At 39.5% G+C, this 27,785-nt stretch overlaps 1 protein-coding gene across 4 annotated transcripts in view; it reads right to left on the bottom strand.

Annotated features, from left to right (window-relative positions):
* LCOR (ligand dependent nuclear receptor corepressor) overlaps window positions 1–27,785 on the bottom strand; it is a 90,939-nt gene that overhangs the window by 25,490 nt on the left and 37,664 nt on the right. For 2 of the 4 annotated variants that reach the window (XM_085065034.1, XM_085065035.1), the window contains exons 4-6: window positions 20,226–20,358; window positions 15,334–15,621; window positions 12,383–12,476 (exon numbers count right to left, since the gene is read on the bottom strand). In XM_085065034.1, the coding sequence (XP_084921160.1) occupies window positions 12,383–12,476; window positions 15,334–15,621; window positions 20,226–20,358 (515 nt within the window). Of the gene's footprint in view, window positions 1–137; window positions 9,637–12,382; window positions 12,477–15,333; window positions 15,622–20,225; window positions 20,359–27,785 lie in introns of those variants that run through there. The other 2 variants (XM_085065039.1, XM_085065037.1) reach the window with 2 other exon arrangements.

Below are 27,785 nucleotides of genomic sequence, written 5' to 3'. Positions count from 1 at the left end.
CTGCCAGAAATTGCTTTACTGTCTATTTTCACTTCCTCCCTTGCCTCTCCCCATTTGTGATAGCTCGCATCTCATGTCCTTGGGCTATTAGTGCAGGCATTTAGAAAGCACGCTAGAAACAACAGAATGGGAACCCCTTGAAGTTTTTCACAACAAAATTTATTAGAAGAATAGTGGTTTTGAAAAGTCTAGCATCCAGTGAAAACTACCATACACAACGTTACAGCTGGGAATGTGTTTCCAAAATGACATGGTCAAATAATACAATGGAGCCATTAAATCTTACACATGCACAACAAGAGAATTAGCGCTTTGACATACAATGCAAAAAATAAATGGACCACATGAAATAAAAATTTAAAAGTACTTATCACATACATTAAGACACAGCTTATTTAGTCCAGTCAAAAAATCAGAACTGCATTAAAAAAATTAATGTAGTGCAATCAAACCAAAAACCTTAATTTGTGATCATAAGTGCTCTACTACATAAAACATTGATCATAGCAAGGAACAAAAAATTCAAATCACACAGTACAAAAAAAATCTGTAAATAAATATAAACTACAGTACAAGAGAAATATTAAATTATACAATTCCGTCAAACTGTAAACAGTATATTGAAATGAGGTCCATAAGAGTAAAGGGGGGGTTCCTGTTTTTTTTTCCCATGACACTTGAACTTCTAGAGGTCAGAGAGAAATGCCATTTTCCATACTCTTCAAAGACTATGGGTTACATAAATAGAAAGAGAAGACTTTTTAGATGTAAAGTGTCAAATAATAAAGCAGAGGTGTTGCTGACTTGCGACTGCCAACAGATCACCATGAAGGCAGAACAGCAGATTTTAGTTTCAGGCTTGGCCTCCAGGAGAGCGCAGCACAGGGGCCTGGCACTGCAGGTGAATAGTGCCTTAGAGAGGAGGCACCACATGAGGTCTGGTGCTACCCAAGAGGTGGAAGCGATACATACCCCGGACCTCTGCTGATTATCTGACAGGTTTACACGCTTGTCATACAAACACCAACTTTGGCAGAACAATTACTAATAAACTCAAAGCACTCCCGGCCCATTGGTTTCCATCACAGTGGCCAGTGCACAGAATTCTCTAAGGACATTGCATAACTAGAGTGTAGAGGTCAGACAGCCAAGGACCCGTGCTTGAGGTTAGAAGTAGTTATGGTGAGAGAGAAGCAAGAGCCACGTTAAGAAGCTGCCTCTGCTGTTCACAGAAGCAGCTGGGAATGTATTTCACTTTTAGCTGCGCTGGCTAGTAGTGGCATTTTAAAATATATAAGTTTAAGATAACATATATACTATATATGTATATAATATAATACATATTATATAATATACATAGGAATTTCTTACAATACATACCAGGAACCCCCACGCGATCTGCTCAGTAGTAATAACTGAATATACAGAATGCCACTATAAGTGTCTGAGGCACTGTGTGCTGGAGAGTAAATATGCAGCTTTAAAATCCGTTTGGCTGAGTTATACCTGGATACCTGAACTGAGTTTTAAGTTGACATTCATCAAGGATGTGCTATCAGCACGTCAAAAGAAAAGCAAAACAAAATACAAGTCACTGCTAGGTTTAAGAAGAGAGTACAAGTACCTGAATTGAGTGAGGATAGTGTGTAAACTGTCCCTGAGGGTTTTCAAACAGTGTGTGTACAAGTTGGATTCCTAAGAACATTAGTTCAAACTTACATTGCGGACTGATAAAATACCAATGTCTGACAATTTAACAAGTGGAGGTTAAAAAGAGTTATGAGCAAACACTCAAAACATTTTATACATTTTAAAGCAGCAGTAAGCTGCTGTAAGCATACATCCCATCAGTACAAGCAACACGTGGGACTCAGATAAAGGTTTCTATTTGCAAAAAGCCCATCATATATCGATAAGTAAAGAATATTCACCTGCTAAATTAGAATGCACCTAGTTACAGACTAGCAATTCAAGATTAATTTTTTAATCAAATACTTTGCTATACTTTGCTATTACATACTAAAATTCCTTAAGCTCACTAATGCTGGTATTCTAATCTATTTTTTTTAATGTTCCCCCTTCATTTAAGAAATATACCATTCCACAACTTAAACATTAAGATCCATTTTCAGTCCTCAGATGTAAAAAGCATGTCAATGAGTTTATATTAAAAATTTACATGGTAAAAAGGCTTGAATTTCAGCCAGAGATTCTAAATACTACTCATTCCCTGAAGGCAATAAGGGAGACAGAATCCCTACCCATTTTTCTTGTGATACAGTTTTCAAACTGAACATTAAACAATGGTTCAAAATGTTTTTTTCAGTTTGGGAAACTTCCCTTCCCTACCCATCATCCCAGATTCCAAATGTCAAGCCCTGAAATGGCCTATTGAAATGATTAGTTAAAAATACCAGGCATGTATATATACATCCCCTGCCTGAACTCCAGAATATTTTGTTGTACTAGTCTTTAAAAGACAGATTAATATCTCAAGAGACCTTGTGATCTGACCTGAAAAGCTGTTAATGATCCTAGATTGTACATTTAAAGTATCTCATAACCTGAAGACCAGATTTAATTAAGACTCTGGTATTGTAACAGAAAAAGTGCTGCAGTTTTTTATCCCTTTTCTGGTACTTTAGAATAGGTCAGACAAGTGCTTTTTATAGTGACAGTAAAAGTTTACATGTTTTCACGCAGGCATAAAAAATATTATCTGCAAAAATATTTGAGAAATGTAGCACCAAGTAATTGATAAACTGTTTAAGTAGCTGTAGTAGTATCCTCATTATTTCTGAGTAGGAAAAAAATATTACGATAACCCGTACTAGGTGATGACAAGAGAAATTATTTCTGATGTTAACTTTTCCTGCTCCAGTCAGGATAAAGCCTTTGTCCTAATCCCTGCTCCATAAGGTAGAGTTATCATCTTGAGTCCTTCTAAATTATACTTACCAATTCAGTAGAGACAAGCACAGGGGTACGGGTGGGGACATTTGTTTTTAAGGAGGTAAATTAAATGCCCTGGACAGGCTGAAAAAAATCCTCCTTTGTCATACGTCACCCAGGAAAACTGATTTTGCAACTGGGCTAAGAGATTTTTGTGAGGATTAAATAAAGCTCTCTTAATATGAAGGTTTATATGACAATACCTGAACATAGGCATAATTCAGTAGGACATGAGGTCCAAAACTGCTGCTGTAATACTGGTTTAGAGATTTGGCCCCAGTCAAAGAAAGAACAGGAAAGCGGGAGAGAGATGGACACTGGAATGGTCTAACTACTTAACAGCTTTTTCTGGTATACGTGAAGTCGATCTACAGATCATTTTCAGTTTGTAATATCTCTCTGCCTAGTGATCACCACAGTGCATTGTGTTTATACACTGGATAATTTGAAATTAGTTACTTTAGTAGCTACTTTATCTGCTACATTCATCAGAACTGCATATAACTAGCAGTGCAGATTTTCAGGTTTCTGAAGGTTCCAATTACTGAATTTTCAATATAATTCAGGATCAAGTAGAAACCTTTATAGTACCAAAACTAGCCTCAAAACTATTTTTTACAGCTTTTGAAACCAACATTAGTCAACATTATGAACTGATGCCAAGAAAAAGCAACATTGACCTAGACTGAAATGACATTTAATTTCTGAAACATTTGTGGGAAATACCTAGAACTTTCTGATCCTCATGAAAATGAGGGAAACAACCCTTCCCATCCTACATCTAACATTTGGCAGAGAATTTAAGCTATTTAAAATATTGTGACAAAGCTTTCAGTAAGGTTAATAATTTTGCCTTCGTATGAGTTTGGACTGCAACAAGAGTATGCATTCTTACACTGAAGAGTTCAAATTTCATCTTCACTGAAGAAAGAGGTCTTTACATTACAGATGCAGCCACACTGTTTTTGAGAAAAAAGGGAACAGCAGAGTGCTCCCTTCACTCCTTGGACACTGTGTTCTCCTAAGACTCAAGGACATCTTAAGAGCATTACTCGAAAGTAAACTGGAAAGAAACACATGTCAATTCCAATTTTGCCTGTATAACAATCGTTGCAGATTATACAAAAAGCAATTCAATCAGAACTAAAAAGTTGTTCCACAAAGCTTACTCAACCCTAAAGCACCTGAATCATTTTGCAGCTCCCATGAATTTCCAGGGGAAGGCAATGTACTACCGGGTACTCATGATAGAAATATTTAGATGCAAATGTTGGCCTGCCACAAGACAAAGAAAGCACAGGCTATTCCTTGTCTACCCTTACCCAGTCTAAACACATGTTCAGTTACCTCCTGTGTTTAGGAATATCTTTCAGCAGTGGAAAGTTCTACAAAAAAGAGTCGTTTAGGAGTTGCAAGAGAACACAGGAGCTGAACATGTTCCCTTACTAGAGGCAATATCCTATGTATACCCCTGCATTATTAAAAATAATTCTTTCCCCAACTGCCAAAAAAATACAGAGTTTAACTTCAGGTTTAGCAATAGGGTAACGTAAGCATCAAGTTATGAGTTCTGCAACAAAAAGAAAGTAAAGGCATACCTGTATTGCTTATGAAGCAACTTCTCCTGTGCAACAGGGAAAAAAATGAGAAATTCTAAAGGAAACTGCCTTGAACCTTTAGAAAAATATCAGGGAATGACTGGAAAATAAATTATCTTTAGACAGAAATAAAGACGAGTCCAGAAACGTGTCCCTACAATATCTAACTGGAAACGTTCAACTCTATAGCTGTACTCAAGCATTACGGCCACAATAATGCCTACAACACCGTGGAATGAGGATCCAGCTGGCTGAAAGTGAGGTAATAGTTTGTAATAGGTCAGAGTTCTAAAAAAGCACTTTTACATCTTACAAGTCCAAATAAAAAAAAAAAAAAAAAAAGGACACATTTCATACATGTTGGGCTTTCTCACCAGAACTGTACGATAATTAACTCCACACCAGGACCCCTACCACACTAAGCCTTACTCATCTTCAATTATATGCTGCAGCAAAGAATTACCAAGCGACACCTAAACTTCAGTACAATATGAAACTTCGATTCTTAAAACTTTATACACACAAAATATAAAATTACTTTTCTAGGATGGGGTAGGGGAGGGGGATTCTCCTTCATGGTACTTGGACTGAAAAACTAGTTTTCAGAGACTGCCACAAATATAATTCACAGTTTCTTGCTGTCAGGCTTTTTCAGCTACATCAACGTAGTACACAACAATACTGTTAAGTCCAATAACTACATCGGATGGACATTCTCGGGAATAAGAGAAAACTAGTGACAAAAAATACCCGAAAGGTCTCCTCCTAACAACGTCTCGATTTTTACAGGGTTGCAGTTTGTCTATGTTACACGTTAATGTGATCTCAGAAGAGCAGCAGGAGAAGGGTTTAAAATCTTTCTCCTGTCCAAGTGATCCAAGTAACGTAAGCATCCACTTACCAGGAATAAGATGAGAAACAAGGCTTTTGTTACAAAGACCGCAGTGAACCACACCTTCCCACACCAAAATATGGTCAACCAGGGATTTTGGCCATGCAAACTGCTGGTCAGCAGAAAATTAAGCATGCTAATGGACAAACATTAATTCCAATCATATATTTAAAATGATCCCAAATACTACTAGTTAGCTACACTGAAAGCGCCTGCAAAAAATATGTAGTGAAAAATGAAACAAAATCTTAGTGATCACTGCAGCACTTAGAGTGATACTAGTCTTAAGTGATGAATCACCTCAGAGAAAATACGTTAGATGGGACTTTGAAACAAAAAGATAACATTAAAAGGTGCACCTGAATATTACAGACTAAATTTACAAAACCTACAATAAGGTAAAATATATATCTTTTGAATATTCAGCAGCTTTTTTTTAAATTTGTTTTTATTTTTTGAGAGGCTCATGAAATTTTAAAAAGGGACCACTAACTAATCTCAACCATGCTTCACAAAACAATAATGGCTATTTCATATTGCAGTTACCAACGTAATGCAATTAGTGCTTAAAAAATAATCTACACTTTTTCTTTTTTTTCCTTTTTAAACAGAGACCTTTGGAGGAAATATGGTTGTTCAAAAGCTTCTTGAAAAAGAAAGATTACCTGAATATTAAGTTATCACAGATCAAGAGTTGTGTTTAAAAGCTTTGCAGTTATGAGTATTACAATCTTCAGGTCTCAGGACATTTAAACTGAGAAAGTTACGCGTTTGGTTTGTTGTTTTTTTTTTAAATCCACTTTCTAACCAAAGCAAATAAAGAGTACTCAACTTCTCACTATCTATTTACAATTCTTAGCCTACAGTCTGAAATGACAACACAAATTCTCTTTTAAAACTGCAGCATTAAAGGGTAGGCACACCATTCTTCTGCTGCACGATTGTCACCCACTTAAACATACACATACAAAATATTTAGGTTAGTAAAATGAGCACTCCACGTACACTACAGTGACAAGTTTTATAAAACTCAACTCATGTTGCTTAAATAAGGACAACTGCAAAAGGTTAAACCTCTCTCAACAGTATAACTATGTTACTTTTTTTTTAAACTTGCAACAAACTTTCTACCATAACCTCCAACAGCAGATGAAACCACACCTTAAACTGCGCCTTTATTGCAATCACCAGCTAAACTGGAACGTATTGCAGAGTTTATATACTGCTACTGAGCTTAAACTGCTTTAAATGCCAAGATGACAACTAGAAAGCTACAAGGAACCAGGATTTTGAGGACTAAAGTATATTAAGTAAACAAAAAAAAGAGTATACTTGGGGCCAAATGCCCAGTCCGTTTCAAGAATGAGCAGTGCATATTTAAAACAACAGCAATGGTGTGCCTAACCTTTGAAAATAGGAAGTTGCTGGGGAGGCGGAGAGGCTAATAGAATCAATTGTTCCAGAAGTCATTCAGCATCCCTAGGGCTACCTAGGCCACCCTCCCATGAACTTTGAGAAACCACTTTCACTGACATCACTTAATGCTCTCACACAAAAACTCCAATGCTTCTTTTGGTTGTGCAAACGGGGAAAAATAATTGTAATTCTATCTACCTTTTGCACATACTAAGACCAAATTGCTTCTACCTGAAGAACCAGCAATTCTGATTTGGTCATGTTGTGGTAAGTCCAGCAAGCTCCACTTAAGTTACTGACCACTCTTGCAGAAAGTATTGAAGATAAAAGTTCAGTACAAAACTTATCCTGGATCTCCAGATAATCATAACAATATCACCATATTGAAAAAAAAACCCAGATTTGTGGTTTACGGAGTGCTTTTTTTTTAGGTGTTGAAATGCTTATTCTAGCATGTGCTAAACCACTATCAAAATAGATTAAATAAAAACAACAACAAAAAAGCAGGACTTAAATATATTCCTGCTACTGGCAACTGTAATATTTAAAAAGGAAACACCCATTCATTGAGTGTTCGACCCTGACAGTATTACAGATAGATATGATGCAGAGCCTGAATTAGATCAGGCTACCAGTGTTTTACTTCTTCCCTGAACATTAAAAAGCTCCTTCACTAATGTGGATATTTGGGCAGACTACTGAGGTTGTAATGTTTGAGATCACCATTTTGTGGGCTTTTTTTTTTCCTTTTTTTTTTTTCTTTTTTGCAGTATCACAGTAGTTTGTTACGCAAATCCCCCCATCCCTGGATTAGAGTCATTTAAACTAGCTGTTGGAACCACATAGTTTAGTAAACTCAGAATCAAGTCTGTAAGAAGTGTAAAGGTCACAAAGAACCATAGGTCTGGTATAATGAGGCATACCCTAATACATCATTTAGTGTACCCTGACTGCTCCTGACTGTGAGAAGCTTGTCTTCCGTGAGATAAGGCTACATCCTCAAGCAGGTGAGTCTAAATATCACCTTTCAAAAACACCAAATAAAATTACAGCGAAGGTAGTGTTATAAATAATTAACTGACATTTTCTGAAGGTAGTGTTTGTAAGTTTTCCCTCCCCTCCCCTCCGGGTGAGCACTAAGCAGACAGCAAATGGTAAGTACGGTTAATTTAGAAAGAAAACAGTGGAGAGCCTAATTAGACCCAATTGATTATCCATCTAGTAGACGAATCTGAGTTCAAGAGAGGTACCATTCTGAAATAATTTGATTTAGCTTAAATCTTTCAATCAACTGGATCAACAAAAATAAGGGGGGCAAAAAGATTTCTGAAACATTTTTGAAGAATGACAGTCTGATTTTCATTTGAAAAATGCCTGGTTTTAGGAGAGTGTCAGTTTAACAAAGTGGACTTATTTCTATAAAGGCAGATAGGAAAAATCCAACATCAGAAGTTCAGGCAGGCTCTACAGGCAAGATGTCCACTTTCACAGATCTGCATTCTTTGTGAGGTAACTCAACTCTCTATTACAGAGAAACATGCAAAAGGCAAAAAAAAAAAAAAAAAAAGAACAAAGAAAGAAAGAGGTCAGTGGGCAGGTGAAGGAGGGAAACTGCGCCATACCAGGCTAGAAAAATTTACAAATGTGACATTCAGAGCACATCGTTCACCTGTGTTCACATAAGTCTATGCTAAACTGCAAAGGAAAGAGCATTGCAGTAAACAGGAGACTCAGGTGCGCTCAGTGATGGTTGAACTATGCAGTAGTGCTCACCCAGTTTGCAAAGTAATTGGCACTCTACAACATCCCTATTCATCTTTCAATGCATTCGCACTTTGTGCTGCTTCTCCCTGGGGATCTAATTCAATCTTTACTGAAACTTCCTGCCCCTCCGACCTCATTAATTTCATTTTTTTCTTTGGAGGGTTTTTCAAAGTGCCCAGCCTCTCTTTAACTTTGTACTCCAGTGTACTGTGGGGAATCCCATAAATACTCTGAGCTTTGGAAACACTCATTTTCCCGCTCATAACCACAGAGATTGCTTCCTCCAGTATCTCGCTGTTGTACTGTCTGTATCTCCCTCTTTTCTTCCTAGGTTGCTTGGAGCCAGGATCTCCCTCTTGATCTGAGGTGGGATATGGCTGTCCAGAGGTAGACTGCTCAGCATCTGAGCCCCAGGAATCTGGTCCAGCATCCAGCAAACTTCTCCTATTTTGTTTTGGAAGGATAGCCCTTAACTTTTTGCTAAGCGCGCTCTCCGTTTGTGAACCCATTACCAAAGAGCTATAGCTGAACTGGTCACCAGTGCGGGACTCCCATGAAAGGTCCATGCCTCGAACTTGTGGTATCTTTAAATCCACAGGAGATGAATGGCTCACGTCCTTTTTCCCATCCTGTTTAGTTTGAAGTGCCATTTTTTGAAAGGCAGAGTTTTCTGTAAGAAAAGGAAGGTCACTGATGTTGCTGAGTGCACCATTTCCCCTGAATTTCATGCGGCTGAAATGGAATTCGTAGTGTGGTTTTGCCCAAGAAGCCTCCCTGGATAATATTAAGTGCTGTCCATGATTCTGTAGTCCAGATGGCCCATGGCTGACAGCCGTAGAAAACTGGTTTCTGCTCAGCAGTTCTTCACTAATCTGGAGTGATCGAGCCAGCGGTACTTTAAGAGATGTGGAGTGGCCATAACCTTCCCTGGTTCCATCCTGCAAGCTTCTTGGAGGTACCCCATCACCACTCTGTAGTCCCTCCGGATGGTGCTGGCTGGGTCTCCCAGGTCGCCTAATTGGATGGAAGGAAACTGATGTGAGCAGGACTTGCACAGGTAGGGAGGGATGGGTGAGGGGGCCACTCCTTTATTAGAAGGCCTTGCTTGGGTAACATCACTTTTTGTGTTATTTTTTTTTCTCTAAATTTTTTTTTATTATTTTAATTTTTTTTTTAAGTCTCAGCATCAGTCAGTTTTAAAACTTGTTCGCAAAAAAAAGAGAAGCTTTTTGGGCAAAGAAAAATGAAACCTGTTGGCTGGTCTCTGGTTGGGTTCACAAATTCTCGGAGTAGAAAAGACTTCGCGCGTCTGAAAATAGCACCTTAATTACAAAGTAGTAATCAATCGCCATAGATCTACACACAACTGTGTTACTGGTGTGACGTTACCACTAAACAAGCACAGTAATAAAAGAGTAAGCCAAAGTGCAACATATTCAACATGCAAATATGACTGCCACCTGCAGTATCTACACATAGGTGGAAACCCTGGATAGTTATTGCTTACATAATATTGAAGAATTGCTGCTCAGGATAAAAGAAAAAGCTTAGCAGGCCTTAAAGGTATTTGCCTGACTTTCATTAAGCACCAAATATGAAAGCTGGTATACTGCGGATCACAAAGAAAAACGCTGCATTACACTAGACTTACCAACTGTTCTCTTAACAACTAATTGCATATACACACAGCCCCAAATCTCATTTGATAAAAAGCATGGCTAGGAAAAGAAAGATGTAAGTTCCAACTGTCATCCAGATCAAGGGTTAACAAAAAAAAAAAAAAAAAAAGGCAATATGTATTTTTACCATTTCCCTTTCATCACAAGTGTTCTTTCTATGAAATAAAGTACTACTGCTGCAGAGAATCACATCTATTTTAATGCTTTGATTGCTTAGCCCCCTGCAGTTATTAAGTCACACTAGTTTCAAAATCCACCTCCAAATTTCTCTATGTTCAATGTACAGATTAACAAAGAGAATCTATTTTAATGCTGTGGGACACTATAGAGGTGTAAGTGGCTAAATCAGCATTATTTAAGGATAGGATACATAGTACTGAAAAGCTACATTATTATTTTTAAGATCACACTGGGATTAAAAAAAGTCTTTAGAGAAAAGACATCCACTGAAAGCGCCTGGCACGTAACATACACAATGTTTGATACAGATGCTGTTCACTTCTCTCCAGGATGCAAGTCACAGATGCGCACAACAAGAGCCAACAAGGATTCAGAAAAAAAATTCAAATAAATGGATCAATGTTTGCAGTTCCAGAGAACCCTCTCAGACAATGTGCATTCTCTCTGCCCTTCTACAGCATGTATCAGCATCACAGTGTGCACCAGGGATTCTACACCTAAATTAAGGTTGTACTGTCAGCTAACAGAGGGTCACACCTGATTCAGTGATGCTAAACAGACTGCCGCCAGCCTCACATACCACACACCTGTACAAGTAACCACAGGTGCCAGTATGCCACATCCCTTCTGGACCCACAGGACCAAGCAGGACAGTGCCAGATGCTGGCCCTGTCATCCCTGTGTGTTGGACTTTGGCCCTCACTTGATTCACAAACAAGGGAACAAACAGTACAGAGCTTCAGTGGCTTCTGCTGCTTTTTTAAGAAAATAAAGCAGGAAATAACCTGTTCAGAATTAAAAGAGAAATGCTGCTGGGGAAGGTTTATACTAAAGAATTGTAAGAAGTATTAAGACTAACTTTTCAAAAAGAATTGAAGTATTTTATTAACAGAAATATTAAATGGAAAAGTAAGCTTGAAGGGAGAAATCTCAGACAGTGCTATTTTTCCAAAAAGAAACGCAAAAATTGAATCAGCTGTAAGTAGTACATGGGATTGGTGGTGGAAGTGGGTTGTTAGTTGAGATTTCCAAGTTTTTCAAAGGCTATCATAAAGCTAAATCCAGCAATTAAATAGCACTTTAAACCACATGCTAATTCTGTACTTCAATAAAAAATTTATTTGTTCACAGTAGCTTCAAGATAATCAACACCCAAAACCCCTCTTAGTCCCAGTCAGCCTCTCCAGTACAACCCTAAGAGTAAAGGGTTTCTAAATGTATGCAAATGGTGACCATTAGAAATACAAAACCTAAAGATTTTTAAAATTTAACAGTATTTCACACACTACTAGGCAAGAGTAGTCCACCACGTACTTTGTGATTATTTTTTCAAAAACTAATTCAGTACTAGAGTACAATTGTAAATCCAAAGTCACGTTTAAAGTTTTCTGAACTTCCAGACTCCCTGACCCAGGTCTTTTTCTAACACTAGGAAATATTAACAAAAATCATGCAGTGATTTAAATCTAATTCAGTATGGTTTATCACCTGAATCATTGCTACCCCTAAAACGTTCCTGGTAGCTAGTTTTGCCCTAAGTGAAATGAAGTCTAAATATACTGCTAAGCCTCTAAGACTCTTCATGCATTTACTGAACTTGCATCTCCATGGAAATCACCTATCACTAAATCCAAGAAACAGGTAATGGAAAGATCTCTGGCTAAGTACCAAATTGGCCAAAATAACAGATACTACAGTCCTTAACTGCAAATTGAACCTATCTCAGTTGGCAACCACTCTTATTTGGCAGGTGGGGTGAAGGCATTTGCCAAAGGTACAAATTGAAAACACATTACTCCAAAGGGTTAACACCGAAAGTAAGTTAAAATTAACAGGAGCTAAGCACACATTTTTAGTTAAAAAAACGTTTTAAAAGGTCATAGTAAGTTGCTTTCTCTTACCCATTTCCTGAAGTACTGGAGCACCCTGGAGAGTGACTCAGAGAGGTGCTGCCAGCACAAGGACTCTTCTTAGTGGATAAATCAAGCACACCGTCTGCAAAGACAAAAGAACGACTTCAATGTTTGAAGAAGAAGGATCAGCCATGCTGATCTTGTCTTTTGCTGAAATGACAAAGCAAGTCTTTTGCGCTAAAGTTGTATTTAGCACACATCATTTTTTTGTTTATTGTATTTTTAAAATAAGGCTTGCATTTCTTTGCAAGATGGTTTACATGTGACTTCAATATAGTCTTCATAAATCACAACAAAAATTAACAAAAGTAAAAGTTCATCTGTTACAAGACACATAGCATTAAAAATTACCTACAAATCACAGCTCTGGATACAACTGAGCCTATCACCTCTCAGTGGTCCAAGAAGGAGACAATCTTCAAATTCCTGAGATACTACTCCCCTTAAAGGGAGGCTGTGAACCAACATTTGGATTTTTTTTAATCCAAAACTCTTGTAGGAAAATTCACTGAAAATTTCATATTGGAAATTCACTTTCAAATGAACACACATATAGATGAGAAATTGCTTCTCACATGGCAGCAAGCTTCACCTTTTTTTTTCCATGTCTCCAGTGGGTCCCTACTAGAAAAGCTGCTGCCTTTCCCCTCCATGGTGTCATTTTATTCCCTCTCTTCCACATGCCAAATTGGTTTTCCTGCTAGACAGCTTCTTCCACTCTCACTAATGGCACTTCCTCGCACTCCCCCCATGCTCCCCTGTAAACTCTTATGTAAATTCTGCATTTATAGGCACCAGAAAAGGGAGTGTGTTTCACCAGAAAAGTCTTACTCTTACTGCACTGAAACAGCTTGAAATTCTGGTTATTTTAATAAGGGCAACATTGTCATTGAAGCAGCCCAGCCATCTGAAGTTCCTGGAAACTTCAAAACAAGGAATTTATGAAGCATAGATAAATGAAACCTGTTGGCAAGGTAAACTCGAGACATTTCAGAGCTCCTCGCTCATTCCATCTAATCAAGTAAATACCACTCAACACAAGAACAATATAAGATGGCTTTCAGATTGCTTAAAGTTCTCATTTGACATATGGAGCAAAAACATGATAAACAGTGAACTAGAATTAACTTACGGAAAGCTGTTCCACCCACTGCATTTAGGAACACACCATAACCCAAACTTAAGCAAGCAGAAAATTAAATTTTCTTTTTGAACAGCACTTATGCAGGCACAAGAGACACAGACTGAATCAAGTCTTTCCTCTTTTTCAAGAGGCTGGACAGCACAGACAGCTGCCAGAGGCACTTGCATCCATACTTCCTCCATCAGAAGGGTCAGTACGACCTAGAAACCCCTGAGGGGAAACAGGACCAACCTCACAACCCAGGGAAAGGCTTCACTGGGTTCCCCTCAACCCACTAGAACAAAATATAGCACAAAAGCACCACTAGCAATCTTTCACAACACCCTCTGAAAGCTCTCATTAACAAGTTTGGCAAAATCTTTTTCCAATTACGTTAAATGTAAATTGGAAAAAAAATTTACATCAGCAAACAGATTACTGTATAAGTCAATACGCACATGTTCTACTTTCATAACAAGTGTTATGAACATTATACATTATCTTACAGCTTCGCCCATCACATGGTAGCTAAAGAACAGTTCATGTACATGCTTTCTTTTTCACCATACCATCCTCTAATTAAAAAGAACCAAAGCAAAACTGATTGTCTCCCTCTTTCTTTCAGCAAAATGTTTAACAATGAGAACAGTTTAACATTTATAAATGTACATGCAAAACACACTCATAAAAGGCATTTATAATAAAGACAGTAAGAAACAAATGACTATCAGCTAACTGTACAGGTCCACATTTCATGAGAGACTCTATTCAACCTCTCATTGCAGTTTGCAATGGAAGTGCAATGACAGCTTTCAATAAATTCTGTAAGAGCAATACATGTCCAGATGTCCAAGCTGCACATTGTTGGATTTATAAAATTAACCTTTTTACAAAAGGCTTCATAAACCCAAGTTAAAAGAATAAAGGGATACCTACTCTTCTGTCCTAGCTAGACAAAGCTGTTGTTTTGGGGTTTTTTTAAGGCACCTTTTCCATTTGCAGATGGACAGCCAACTGTGATAGAATGACTTCAGGCACTAACATTTTTCTAAAGAAGGGTAAAGGGTCTAATTTTAATCAGTACAATACACTGATGATACTCTATTAAACAGTTTCAGAGAAGTTCACATACTATATCACTCACAGAATTTGCTTCTTTGAAAAAAAGGCTTTTTTTTTATGGAAAGCAAGGTTTTTGAATTAAAATAAGCTCTGAAACACTGTTACCAGTTATTCAATCTGTGCTCTGTAGAACAAGTCTATTTTTAATGTAGAAAAGAGACATTTCTTCCAAATGCACAAACCTGGAAGTTTAGTGCAGTTCATGGGTATCATTTTTACAGCCTTCACAAAGCAATTTCTCACAGACTTGTAAAAGATACTCTTCTCAAACCATGATCAGAAAGAAAATAAATCAGCCCTTCAGTCAGACTGTATACTGATCTTCAGAGAAGAGACAACATTATGATTTTCATGACCACATGAACTTGTCTTACTAGCAAGAGTACAGTCTATTTTGGCAGACTGTTTCTTGCAGCTCCCAGTAGGAACAGCACATTTATCCTCAGAGTCTGGAGCATGCCCATCTCCTTTGCCCTTCTTCAGAAGAATCTCTCATGTCTACAGGCCTACATTATTTCAAAAAGTCTTTTCTCTCCCAGCCACATTAAACTAGTCATTATTGCATGGTAAAAACATCTACTGCTTTTCCACTTCACATTTTATGAAAAAGTGCTACCTTCTAACTGTCTGGTTCTGCAACAAGAATGCCATTAATGGATTCCCACAGGATGCAAGACACTGGTAAGAGTCCTACCTTGTTCACTAGGTTCTGACTGAGACTTTCTGACAGTAAGGTCCAGAGGCGAGTCTTGGTCAGCCATGAGCAGTTTGCTGAGCACAGGGTTCTGAGCAGTTGCAGCCGTGGGAGAGGAGGCGACCAGAGATGCTTTCAGCAGGCTTTGGTTCTTTGTGCTATTGGGCTGGCTGGAGTCCTGAGTAGAGCTATTTTTTGAGGTATATTCAGCAGCAAACTGTCGGATCATTCGCTGCATGATCTCACGGGCCACTAGGGGAATATTGGGGTCAGAGACCCTAGGACTGTCTGCAAATATTAGAGATTTCTTTTAAGGAAGCACTTTAAGTAAAACAGGTTTTATACTAAGTCATTGTCTATTTATAAAAAAGAAAATCCAGGAAAAAAAATAAAGAAAGCCAAAGATAAAATAGTTTCTGTAGAAAATGTACTTTAGTCTTAGAATAAGGGCCTGAATAAGGGCCATTGCTAGTTCTGGTACAGCCTTCCCAAAATAACACTTTCCTAAAAGAAATACGTAATCTCGTATTTTGTTTTTAAATATAGATATACTCAACCAGACCTTTAAGAGGTGTGGAAATGAAAAGGAGAGCTAAAGTACCAAGTAATGAAGCTCATTCCAAAAATATTGAACAGGTTATTCAGTGGAAGAATCGTATAACTTACCTGCACCTACAGTAGGGGAAAAGGGAGAATAAAGTTGCAGCAGTCCCCTATAAGTTTACCGAGAAATTAAGCCCTATAGTTCTGATCATTTACAATGATTGACATTAAGATCAAATGTTCAAGTGTCTTCCATCTCATTCTATCTATTCCTTCTGACATTTCTACCACTCTAATCAACACAGCATCAGGAATTACCCAAAGAACTCGCATATACACAAAAAACCAAGATGTGTCACAGGACAAGTAATTCTATTTCTAGAAGAGTTGTTAAATCTATTAGTAAGAAATGTGAAATAGAACAAGCAGGCATTCCAATTTATTTATATGAAATATAAATGTGTATAAATAAAAAGGTATCTGGGGATGTAGGCAACTCAAAAATTTATTGACAAAACCCACTATTTTAGACCAGTAGTAATTTGTGATGTGAAAGTAAATCTGTAACTCCTAAATCACAGAAGCGAAGTCCTGCCACTTCACTTTAAACATTGTGTTCTCTGGCCAAATCAGTTTTGGGTTTTTTAAACAACCAAACAAACCTACACACAAAAAAAACCAAAACAACAACAACAACCACCAACCACTCACAATACCCCCCCCAAAAAATCCAAAGCACACCACAACCACATCACTATTCCAGAAAGAACTCAAAAGGTTTGATTTTCTATTACTGAAGAAACATTCAGGAAAAACGGTGCAGTAGAAGACCAAATAAATCTTTAAAAGCAGCCCTCAAGAGGGAACAATAGAGAAGTGTTTACTACCTCTTAAAAAAAATTGCCCAGGTTGAAAGGTAATCTATTGAGATTGAGCTAGTAGAAGCATTAGCAAAATTTTCTGTGGGACATTTCAGTGTTAGATTTGTCTTTTGGCACCATTTTTGCCAAGAGAACATCAATCCAACAATCCAGCTTTACTGTATGTGTATAAGATGACTGACATGAAGGTTTGAGCAGAGCTGCCCACAAATCAAAGAGCAGCAGTAAGCAGCCACTGTGTTTCTTGATGAAAAACCATTTTGAGCTTTAAATACTTATCAAGCCCTAATTCCTTTCTATTAAGCACGGTGTTCTACACCTAAGATTTTATACAGTCACCATGTACATTCTTATAGGGGCATAATAGCTGTAAATTTCCAGGATATTTATATAAATATGTAACCATTTTCTTTAAAACATCCTGTAGATTTTACTTGTTGCAAAGCATCAAATACTGCAGTTTTAAGAAGACACCAATAAATGAGCCAGACTTAAATTTCAGTAAATTTATAATCTCACTTGCTTCCCAAATGGTCCACAAGGATACCAGCCTGGAAAAGTGTGGAGGCTTTGTTCTACTGTGGTGACATTTCTTCCACTTTCTAACCTCTTCACTACAACCTGCTGAAGGACATAGAAAGGCTGTAGGGAGGCCCAGAGGAGCACAAATTGACGGCATGATCACACTGATACCAACTGTTTGACATGTGCTTGCAGCATATATAAGTGGGGCTGGCGGGAATGCAGAGCTCTATGGCACTTGTGTTTACTGAACAAAGAATCAGGCCTTTACTGTGCACCATGTTCATATGTTCATTTCAAAAATGCTTAGAGCTGAACATATTTACACATTCAGAAATAAAATATTACATATGCCTAAAGACATGCATCTTTGCAATCTGCAGCTTCAAAGAATCAGCCCAGAATTACTATTTTCTAGTGCTGTTCAAGATAAACTCACTAATTCAGGACACAAAACTCCATTTTCAAACAGAAGGGCAGGCACCTAGCACATTAAAGGCTTTTTGCTTAATATAAAGCCTGAACACTGAGGATTAAAGCTGTTCAAAAGTAAATGAGAAATATGTGCTGGTGCCCCTCCAGCATCACTTGAAATCAACCAGATATTTCTCTTGACTCCACCTGTCCAGTTTTTTTTAAGAAAATAAAACTAAATTTCACTAAAACACAGAAATTCTCAGGTAAGAAAAAATTCAGCAAATAATTATCAGCTATAAATAGTCTAAAACAGTACCTCTGAGCTCTAAAGTCTTAATAGCTTCTTTGTATTTCTATACTGAAATCTTAAAAGCACAGTATCAAACAAATAAAGGTACGATTCCATTAAACCAGAAGAAGGTTCTGTCCTGCCATAAAGTAAAGTTAACAGACAACTAAGTACTACCACTCTGCTCTGACTGGAAAAATATGAATATCTGAAGGAAGCATTACTGGGTCAGAGTGCCATGGGCACAATTTTCAGAGAAAGGATGTAAGATTAATGGACAGCAAACCTGTTAAAATGTTTGCTGATCTTGTTAATTCCCTATTCATGTTCAGTACATGAATGTGTGGCCGATGTTCAAAGAGCATCTGCATTTTCTCTGATCCACCTGGGCTACAAAATACCCATCTCAAATGTTACTGGCAGTGAGGATGGAAAGAAGAAGAAAAACTAATTACTGGCATGAAGCCAGGAGAGTTCAGCATCTCTGAGCAACACAGGAACATCGGAGTTCCGCCATTCTTTGTGTCCTCTTTGGTATGGCAGCGCCTGGGGATCTTATGGCAGTAGCATGAGTTAGATTTCAAGCAATCTAAATACAGGCAAGCTTGACAATGACGCATTAAGGATTCAGAACTGACTTCCTGCCAGGCTTCTACCCCTCGCCTATTACTCTTGCACCAAGCACAGCTTTGTCCAAGGAAGGAAAACAAGAGAATATTAAAAAAAAATTCTCAAAGATTCTTATACATCTGACATGTTTCATTTTCTCCATTCTGGGTATCAGGCCATGGGCAGAGTATTAAACCCTTCATTAGCACACTGCAGTATCTGCTGCTGGTTCCCCAACAAATTTTAAAAAGCTTACTTTCCTAAAACACACACACACACACACACACACACACACACACACACACACACACACACACACACACACACGTCATACTCAAAGACTTAAGTTTAGTGTTAAAGGAATTAAGTCTTTAATAAACAATTTGGAAGTGATGGAAGTGCTTTTTTCTTTTCCTCACCAGAAAAAAGCAATATGGAAAAAACCTGTATTTTCTCTAGATTTTAGTTTTCTTAAATTCCTTCTGGATTTGAAGATAAATGGGATAAACTCAAAAGCAAAAGGAAACATTAACCTTACAAGAAAAAAGAAAACTTGAAAAGGAAGCCTTGGAATAAAGACATTATCTGAATTATCAATAGTAATGCAGTAACTATCCTTCCTACCATCCTGCATGTATTGCACAAAGTATAGAAGCATCATAATGTATAGCTTGTATTTATTCATTTGAGTCATAAAAGAAAGGCTAAGATACTGTTATCACCTTAAAACACCTTTAAATATTTTGGTCACTGGAAGGAAGGGCTGAGGACTGGCTACAGCAATTTCCAATCTGTTAAACTGAAGCCTTGCATTGTCCCCCAGAAGACAGGTTGGAATTACTGATTTGGCAGTTTTCTCACACATGGGTTAGACTGATAAGTACATTGTACTTTCATTCAGGATGCATTTGGAAGCAACCTCTGGATTCACATTTCTCAGATTTGTAGAAAACAGTGAAATTAGTACTGTGCCTTCCTTAAGAGCACAGTTTAAGAAATAACTCTCCAGAATATATTTGGATGATTTTCTAGCATTGAGCACGTTCTCAGCATATTCTACAGCAATTATTTTGCTGATCACGTTTTGAATTCTCCATATATCCCCCTTAGCACTATTCCAATAATATTTATACTGTAGATTGTTGGGAATAGGGTGGGTAATCATTACCCATACTGAAAAGACTGATGACCTTTAAGAAAAACTGCATTAGTGCATATCCCATCTAAATAAAATAAATATTTTTTAAAAAAACACATTACCCACCTACTATAACCACTGCCACTTGACCTTTCTTCCAAACAGCCCACTCACCTAAACATTGGTTATGGGGAACAGTTCTGTTGGGTAAGAACTGAGTCATCTCTCCAAAAGAGAAAACACCAGTGTTCTCATGGAAAAATTTGATTTAGGGTTAAATAGTTATATTCTCCTCCTCTGTCCCAAGCCCACACTGTTGTATTGCTACATTACTTGAGAATCAATTTTGACCCTTGACAAATATATAAGAGGACTGAAGAATACTCAACATACAGTGACAACTTGAACATCAGATCTTTGATATCCACATTGCATGCAAAAAGACCACAAGAGAGACTATTTCCCGCATCCTCCTCCCCCCATTAAAACCAACCTTTTCTGTAAAAGACTGCATTGAGGAATTCTTCCGCTTGCCTTTCAAAACGAATGATTTTTGCTTGCTCTTGTCTAAGCAGAGCTTCTTGTCCAGCTTCCGAGGCTGGCTCATCCAGACTGACTAAGTGTTCCTGCAAAGATATTTAATATTTGTAAGATCTTCCTGACTCCAAAATTAATAAAGTTCCTTAAGCATTCAATATTTTACTAAATTCAAAACTTTTGTAGGTACTCAGCACAGAATCGAACCTATTGAAATCACAAGTTGTTTTTTGGCTGCTTCAGAACATTGTGCTTTGTCCTGTGCTCTTGTGGTAAATTGTGCTGGTTTGAAGGTAAACTGGTGGGAGGAATTAACCCCACACAAATACCTTGAGAGAGATTTCAAATCGGAGCTACAATTCAATAGGAAAATTACAACAGAGGCAATAGTACAGAAACACTAGCTTATAAACCAACAAAGTCAGAGTACAGGGTGGTGGACCCTGCTGGTCAGGGTGGTGGTAGCAGTCTGATTAAATGGTGCTTGCAGTGTCATTGGAGGGATAGATGTGCTCTTGTCAAAGCAGTGGTCCTGTGGAAATGTGTGGTCCTCCTCTAGGGCCCAGTGGTGATTCCACCAAGACCCCAAACCTTAAGATTATATACCCTCAAATCCAGGCAAGAATGTTCAGTACTTCCCCCAGGGCGGGGAGTTTTACAATGGAACCATGTAATTCTATGAGTCACACAGTCTTTTGGGGAGTCCTTGATGGCCCACTAGCAGAGATGACCATCCTTAGGCTGAGTGTAGTTACCACATGAAGACAAAGAGAACACTACACCCAGCTCATAGGTGGGGTATGCAGCTGTTACAAACGAGCCACCATTAACAGGTCATCAGAAGGTGATGTAGGTGGTGGAAGAATACATACTTTGGTTACACCTTACATTGTAACCCAAGACATTATCTACACCTTATTCTACACCGTCTACATCATACCGAAATTATCATCATTCTTTGGTGATATATATACACATCCACACAATTAAACATTACTCATATTACTCACAGTTCTCACTTAAAATTAGGTGCCCTTGAGGTGCACAATGGGTTTCTCCATCTTTCTGCATTACCCACCAAGCATAACCAGGTTGTTGAGCAAACACAATCCAGCAGATGGTTTTGACTTTGCCTGAGCTGGGATTAACCCAGTCTTTCCTAACATACCTCTTATATGCACCCAGGGGCTTTCTCTCCATCTATGGTGTGCAAGGGTTCTGACTGGGCAGGACCAGCTCAATTCATGGAGCCTCGGGTGTGGACCAACCAGGTGGCCTTCACTAACTGCAGCTCCCAATTTTTGAAGCTCCCAATTTTTCCCCCGCCCAGTGCCTTCAGGGTGGTTTTTAGCAGTCCATTGCACTGTTCAACTTTCCCCGACAACTGGTGCATGACAGGGAATGTGGTATACCCACTTAACACCACGTTCTCTAGCCCAGGTGTTTGTAAGGCTGTTCGTGAAACGAGTTCCGTTGTCCAACTCAATTCTTTCAGGGGTGCCGCGTCTACACAGGACTTGCTTTTCGAGGCCCAGGATGGTGTTCTGGACAGCAGCATGAGGCACAGGGTAGGTCTCCAGCTACCCAGTGGTTGCTTCTACCATGATCAGCACATAGCTCTTGCCTTGGCGCGTTTCAGGAAGTGTGATGTAATCAATTTGCCACATTTCCCCATATCTATCTTTTGACCACCATCCACCATACCACAGAGGCTTCACCTGCTTGGTCTGCTTGATTGCAGCACACGTCTTGTACTCATGGATGACCTGTGAGACTGTCCATGGTTAAGTCCACCTGTCAGTAATGGGCCAGACGGTATGACACGACTCTTCCCTGACGAAGAGAGGCATTGTGGGCCCAACGAGCCAGAAATAATTCTCCTTTGTGCTGCCAGTCCAGACCCACCTGAGATACTTTAACCTTGGCTACTTGATCCACCTGCTTGCTGTTATGATGCTCTTCATTAGCCTGATTCTTGGGTACGTGTGCATCTATGTGTTGGACCTTCACAGTCAGCCTCTCTATCTATTTGGCAGCGATGTCCTGCCAAATCTCAGCGGCCCAGATGGTGCTCCCTCTGCACTGCCAGTTGACCCTTCACCAATCCAGCCATCCCCACAGAGCATTAGCTACCATCCACAAGTCAGTGCAGAGACAGAGTCTCAGCCACTTCTCTTTTTCAGCAATATTCAAAGCCAGCTGGAAAGCTTTAAGTTCTGCAAGCTGACTTGATCTGCCTTGTTGCTCAGTAGCTTCTGCAACTTTCCAAGCTCCATACAGCAGCTTTCCATTTCTGGTTTGTTCCTAGATTTCGGCAGGAACTACTGATGAAGAGGTTCTCTGGTAGTTGGTTATATGGTGGAGCTTCTTCAGCATGTGTCACCTGCTCCTCTATCCACCTATCTCCTTCAGAAGATAGTCCAAAACTTTCACGTCCAGGCCAATTTGCTATGATTTCCAGAATCCCAGGGCAATCAGGATTTCCTATTCGGGCTCACTGTGTGATCAGGGTGATCCACTTGCTCCACATGGCATCAGTGGCATGATGTGTAGAAGGAGCCTTCCCTTTGAACATCCAGCCTAGCACTGCTAGTTGGGGTTCCAGAAGCAGCTGGCAGTGCTTAAGTGCCAATCACTTCTGAGGTGGCTTGAACCCCTTCGAAGGCTGCAAGAATCTCTTTCTCAGTTGGGGTATAGCTGCCCTCAGATCCTTTGCATTACCAACTGCAGAACCCAGTGGTCTTCCTCGGGTATCCCCAGGTCCCTTCTGCCAGAGGCTCCAGGAAGGACCATTCTCCCTGGCTACAGTATAGAGCACCTTTTTTACATCGTGCCCTGTCCTGACTGGCCTGAAGGCTACTGCATGGGCAGGCTCCTGTTTAATTTGTTCAAAAGCTTGTTGCTGTTCAGGGCCCCACTGGAAATAACATTTCTTTTGTGCCACAAGATAGAAGGGGGTTACAATTGCATTATACTCTGGGATATGCATCCTCCAAAAGCTCACAGCACCTAGGAAAGCCTGTGTTTCTTTCTTGTTGTTTAGTGGAGACATAGCTGCTATTCTGTTAATCACTTCCACTGGAATCTGGCGACATTCATTTTGCCACTTTACTCCTAGAAACTGAATTTCTTGAGCAGGTCCCTGGACCTTACTTTGTTTGATGGCAAAACCAGCTTTGAGGACAATCTGGATAATCTTCTCTCCTTTCTTGAAGGCTTCCTGTGCTGTGTTCCCCCATATGATGTACTGTGGATGTTCCAGAGCCTCACCCTTTTCCAGTGCAGTCTGGACCAGTCCATGGCAGATGGTAGGACTGTGCTTCCACCGTTGGGGCAGTTGATTCCAAGTATATTGCACACCCCTCCAAAGGAAGGCAAACTGGGACCTGCACTCTGCTGCCAAAGGAACAGAGAAAAATGCATTGGCAATGTCAGTGGTCACATACCACTTTGCTGCCTTGGATTCCAGCTCATACTGAAGCTCAAGCATGTGCAGCACAGCAACACTCAGTGGTGGCGTGACTTCATTCAGGCCACAGTAATCCACCATCAGTCTCCATTCTTCACTGGACTTAGGCACTGGCCATATAGGGCTGTTAAAGGTTGAACAAGTCTTGCTGACAACTCCTTGGCTCTCCAGTCCATGAATCATCTTATGAACGGGAATCACAGAGTCTCGGTCAGGGCGGTATTGCCAACAGTGCACTGTTGCTGTACTCGTAAATTCTTTGTTTATTGACCAATGAGCTCACCTTGTCCTCTCCTTCCCTCCACTGCAGCATCACTAAGTAGTGGGAGTGTATTTCTGGTCCAAGCTGTGCAAATTTCAACCCCATCTGCGACGTGCACTGGACACCTTCTGGGCTCTTAGGGAATCTCTTGTCTTCGGAAAAAATGATCTCCAGCACAGCCAATTCCTTTAGGCATTGGACACTTGTTCCATTGTGTTCCATTTTTCTTGTTGCACATGGAGGTCTTCTTTACAAAGGTATCTATCCCTTACACTTTGCACCAGTCACTGCCAGAGGCTGAGTTTCCTGGGTTTTCCCAATCCGCTGGTCAATGACTGTATCCTAGGACAGTGATCCCAGTTGCCTGGCCTCACTTCCATCCAGAATGGCACCATTAGCTGCAGCGTCCCAGATGCGGAGCAGCCAGGTCAGGATGGACTCATTTGCCTGGCGGATGAACTCCCTCTGCAGGTCACGCAGCTCCCCAGGGACAGAGACCAAGTGATAATCTCTGGTTCTGTCTCTTCTGCTGGGTATGAAGGTCCAGCCACCTCGTCGTCAGTCACTATGTGGACTGATTGCTTTTTTATTTATTTCCTTTTCTTAATGGGGGCAACCACTACTGGCTTAGGCTGTCCTGGCCAGTGACAGTTTGTGTGGACACAGTGCCCGCTGTTTTGGCTCCTTTTCCCTCTGGTTCAATGATGGTTTGTGTGGACATGGTGCCTACTGATTTGCTTCTTTTTTCCTCCTCCTCCTGAAGATGCTGTACCACACCAAGCACTGTCCTGACACCAAGCATGGGGTACACAGTAGAGGCCATAAAAAGAAGATAAAGCAAAACTAACAAGATTATGCCATCCTAGACATCCAGAGGGAACTCAATATTCTCAAAAACTGCTGTGTCAGGCCTGAAAGGCTGGAAGAAACCATTCTCTACTCTTCCCCCCATGGGCTGGGTGCGATTATTAATGAGGCTCCAGAGGTAGCAGCCCAGACCAGGACAGGTGAACAAAACTCAATACACATTCTGAATGAGGTTCATTGCCTCTGATGTCGTCATGCAATAGACGAAATAAAACACCAAAGCAATTTTCATACGATCCCCTGGTCTCAAAAGGCGCATCACAACTGGCAAATGGTTTGCCATGTGTGGAAAAATATAGAGAGCAAGGTAAAACATCCATGTAAACATGTCAAGCATCGTGGTAAATAGGCAGTTTCTGTAATACAATGCAAAATTCCAATTCCAACTTCTCTCAGGATGTCACACATCGGGCACCAAAATATGCACTGGTTTGAAGATAAACTGGTGGGAGGAATTAACCCCACACAAATACCTTGAGAGAGATTTCAAATCGGAGCTACAATTCAATAGGAAAATTACAACAGAGGCAATAGTACAGAAACACTAGCTTATAAACCAACAAAGTCAGAGTACAGGGTGGTGGACCCTGCTGGTCAGGGTGGTGGTAGCAGTCTGATTAAATAGTGCTTGCAGTCCCATTGGAGGGATAGATGTGCTCTTGTCAAAGCAGTGGTTCTGTGGAAATGTCTGGTCCTTCTCTAGGGCCCAGTGGTGATTCCACCAAGACCCCAAACCTTAAGATTATATACCCTCAAATCCAGGCAAGAATGTTCAGTACTTCCCCCAGGGCGGGGGGAGTTTTACAATGGAACCATGTAATTTTATGAGTCACACAGTCTTTTGGGGAGTCCTTGATGGCCCACTAGCAGAGATGACCATCCTTAGGCTGAGTGTAGTTACCACATGAAGACAAAGAGAACACTACACCCAGCTCATAGGTGGGGTATGCAGCTGTTACAAACGAGCCACCATTAACAGGTCATCAGAAGGTGATGTAGGTGGTGGAAGAATACATACTTTGGTTAAACCTTACATTGTAAACCAAGACAGAAATGCAGGAGAAGCCTATAAGACTTGATAACAATAGAGAAAAAAAGAGCCCATTATAAAGAAGAAAACTTGAATATTTTACAGCATTTGGCTGCAAATCTCATATCTAACACTCGTTCTTTGACTATTGCTTTTGGATGCAAGAAATAACTGTTGAAGGCAAAACACAGGCACTTCTCCTGACTCTACAACAGCATTCATGCAAACTGACCAAGAAATTACAAAGCATTTTTAACAGACAGGTCCTTTTGTGAAGAGGCTCAGCAGTAGCTACCTTTAAGTTAAATAAACTTCAGTTAGCTGTTACAACACCTACTATGAAATAAAACCCTTTCACAACTGGAAGGAGCTGAGTAATCTCAAGAATATATTCAAACTAGGATAACTAAGTGTGTGAGATGCCAAGATAAATAATTCATTATAAATACACTCAAGAAACTAGAAGACAAGGTCACAAAAATACAAAATCTAAATGCTTGGGTTCCACCCCCAGATGCACACCCCTTGTCTCACTTCTTTCAGTTTAAGGCTTTGTTCCCACTCAGGAGAACAATTTCTTTACTGGCCCTCTCCTTCCACTTTCTTTTTAAGTTATATTAAAGTTATTCATATTTACCTACTGCAGGAATGTATACACAACCACTCTTTGTGTTTAGGGAGTGTTTTGTTTTGTTAACCTTTATAAAGTATCAGTTACCACAATATCTAGGCTGCATCTGGTTTTTTGTTCTCTGCTGTATTAGTAGATTTCAGATTCATTTATTCATGGGACTAGAAGGGAAGGAAAGAACTGGAAATTCAGTTACGAACCACAGTAAATTAAAAAAAATAAGTAATTCTTACATGCTATCTCAACTTCAAGAGGTTTAATGAAGCAAGGTTCCATGAGCAGCCTATAGTAAATTAAAGAACACAGCAGTCACATGAACTGCATGCAAAGGGTAATAATATGAAATGCTGTGGACTCTGGCCTGAACTACATGGGCTCTCACATCATATTGGTAATTCAACAGCTTCCAGAAGCTCTCTATCAAAAGCAAAGGGAGATACTATCTCAGGATGCAGAGACAAAGCAGTATCTTATGACAAACAGAAATATAAGGAACATGCGATGACAGAGGCAACAGGTGAGTAAAACATTTTTGATTCTATGGAGGTAAGAGCCTGCAGAAGTAAAGACCTCACAAAATGGCTGACGCTTTGTCCACACCAGAGAGATTCAAACCTGCTTGCTCCCATAGGAGAAGGTTCTATTAAGATAGACTTTAATTCTTTCATACAAATTTGAACTACAGCTATAATAAAAGTGTTCACCTCCGTGCCAGGCATCCCCTTACTAGTAACCAATAGCAGTTCACTGGCATTTTATGAACACACTGAAAATGCAGTTGGTACTTCTGTGATACTAAAACACATTGTGTATCTGTACAGGATTTCACATTAAAAATACTTGTGGACAGTAAGCCAAACATCTTTTGAGAGTTACTCTCAAAAGAGAGTAACTCTTGAGTTACTCACAGAACACACGTGTATGCTCTTTTTGAAACTGTGTTGCTGCATCTGACAAAGCTTTATTCATGATATAGCCCAATTATTGACAGAGAGTTCAAGATCAGCTCCATTATCTTTCAGGCATTACCAGGATAACAGTAAACTCATCAGTTTGCAAAAAAAGCAGATGTGAAAATTGACTAATAATATAAGTAATCTAGGCATACAGAAATACTGGAATCACCACTGAGTTTTCTAAGACTTTACAGAAGTTTTGCTTTAAAAGGAAACTCTGCAAACTAATGCACAGAGATTTGGCTAGATAAGATCCATCAGAGTTAACTGGCATCCTCTATATGAAGTCCCACGAATCATT

This window comes from Lichenostomus cassidix, chromosome 6 (assembly GCF_008360975.1).
Source record: "Lichenostomus cassidix isolate B80296 chromosome 6, HeHo_3.0, whole genome shotgun sequence".
Classification (NCBI taxonomy): domain Eukaryota; kingdom Metazoa; phylum Chordata; class Aves; order Passeriformes; family Meliphagidae; genus Lichenostomus; species Lichenostomus cassidix.
The sequence above is the reverse complement of the archived record's forward strand: the minus strand, read 5'-3'. Positions and strand labels throughout refer to the sequence as shown.